Source organism: Glycine soja, chromosome 3 (genome assembly GCF_004193775.1).
Source record: "Glycine soja cultivar W05 chromosome 3, ASM419377v2, whole genome shotgun sequence".
In the NCBI taxonomy this organism is placed as follows: Eukaryota; Viridiplantae; Streptophyta; class Magnoliopsida; order Fabales; family Fabaceae; genus Glycine; species Glycine soja.
The window spans coordinates 30,194,459-30,195,977 of NC_041004.1; the positions used below are offsets into that span (position 1 = coordinate 30,194,459).

The window sequence follows — 1,519 nt, forward strand, 5'->3', positions numbered from 1 at the left end:
TGCTATAACAGATTTGTAATTCCTTTTGGGCTATTGAATAACTATTCAAAGGTGTAGTATAAGATGCTAGCAAAATGTGTTTCAACCATAAAGTTAAAATAACAATCACATTTCAGATCATGCTTCTATTGAGAAAATAATCAAGATATTTCAATTCTGATCATAAGTATCAAATGACATGTTGATGTTCAATTATTCCCTAATAAGTCCCCTAGCTAGCAACAAATAACTCCAAAAATTAAAATTATATAGCAGTTAGTTAGTTAGAATCAACTAAGCAAATGCCTCTTTAACATGATCTCATTCTAATTCTTCCCTCGTGAATGGAATAGGTGTGGTAGTCCTCTGTGGGGTCAAACCAAAGCATGTGCCTCATCTTACGCCCACCAGTCTCATTCTTATATACATTAGTTTGAATCAAATATGACTCTCCTGTTTTGTTCCCCAAAAACTCAAAATCAAGCTCATCTCTTTTTGGCCCCGCACCATTTTCTGAGCACATCTGCAACAATTCCCAACTCATCACAATGGAATCATAGAAACATAGAGGGGAACTCATTAAAAAATAAACAATGTATAAGTGGATAAAACATAGAAGCATTCTCAAAAAAGAAAAAGGCCCTAAATAATAAATAAATTGAAGCCAGCAGTTTATCCTTGTACCATGTAAATATACTAATAATTCAAAATTAATATACATTCTCAAAGTTAACAGCAACACACAAAATAGTAAAAAGTTATTCATATTCACAAAACTTATCCATAAAACTCGACCCCTAAAGACAAAAATGATCATTTTTTTAAGAACATTACACATATCACAACCAATATCAATAATTGTGTTACTAAAAAATGTGTTCCACCACAAACGTTCGAGGCAAAAATGATGCAGAAGAAAGCCACAGCAAAGAAGCGGAATCGCAGAGAAGAAAGACAAATAATAATAATAATAATAATAATAATAATAATAATAATAATAATAATAATAATAATAATAATAATAGAGAAGATGCATCATGAACCTGAAAGAGGGATTCTGCATAATCATTGATATTGTTCATTACTCTGTGTTTCGCTTGCACCCTTCTAAACCTTCTCGAGGTATCGTTGCTCCCTCTCTACAATTAAACTGTTCTCAACAACAAAACATGTAAAAAACACTTTTCACTGCTTGGGTTACACAAAAAGTTCCCAGATTGTAAAAAACAGATACAAAATAAAAAAGAAACACGGAATTGGGGTGGTGAGACCCATAATTAAAAGATACAAAAATTGATATAAATCAAGAGAAGTTGTTGAATCAAATGACAAAAAGATAAAACGAAGGGAATTGAGAGAAACTAACGGAGTTCCAATGATTGTGGTGTTTACGTTGCAGGGGAATGGTGGAATGGAAGAGTGCGGCCCTGAGAAAGGAATGGAGATTAATAATAACAATAACAATAATTAATCAAAACAAAAAATAACAAAAATTAAGAAAGAGTACAAAGAAAACATGTGTTTGTTCTAAACTTCATTT

The 1,519-nt window shown here is 31.7% G+C and overlaps 1 protein-coding gene across 1 annotated transcript; it reads right to left on the minus strand.

The window, feature by feature from the left end:
- Nucleotides 1-214: 214 nt before the first annotated feature.
- On the minus strand, nucleotides 215-1,135 carry LOC114405584 (probable xyloglucan endotransglucosylase/hydrolase protein 8). Its single transcript, XM_028368048.1, has 2 exons — nucleotides 1,023-1,135; nucleotides 215-502 (listed from the first exon to the last, which is right to left on the minus strand). The coding sequence occupies exons 1-2, from the start codon at nucleotides 1,059-1,061 to the stop codon at nucleotides 290-292; spliced, it is 252 nt and encodes an 83-aa protein (XP_028223849.1). The 5' UTR covers nucleotides 1,062-1,135; the 3' UTR covers nucleotides 215-289.
- Between the last annotated feature and the right edge of the window lie 384 nt (nucleotides 1,136-1,519).

Excerpts from the sequence above, each read along its gene's own strand:
- LOC114405584 (XM_028368048.1), bottom strand. The coding sequence starts at position 1,061 with ATGAACAATATCAATGATTATGCAGAATCCCTCTTTCAG. Across the intron at positions 503-1,022 it reads ATGCAGAATCCCTCTTTCAG|ATGTGCTCAGAAAATGGTGC; the intron begins GTTCATGATGCA and ends GAATTGTTGCAG.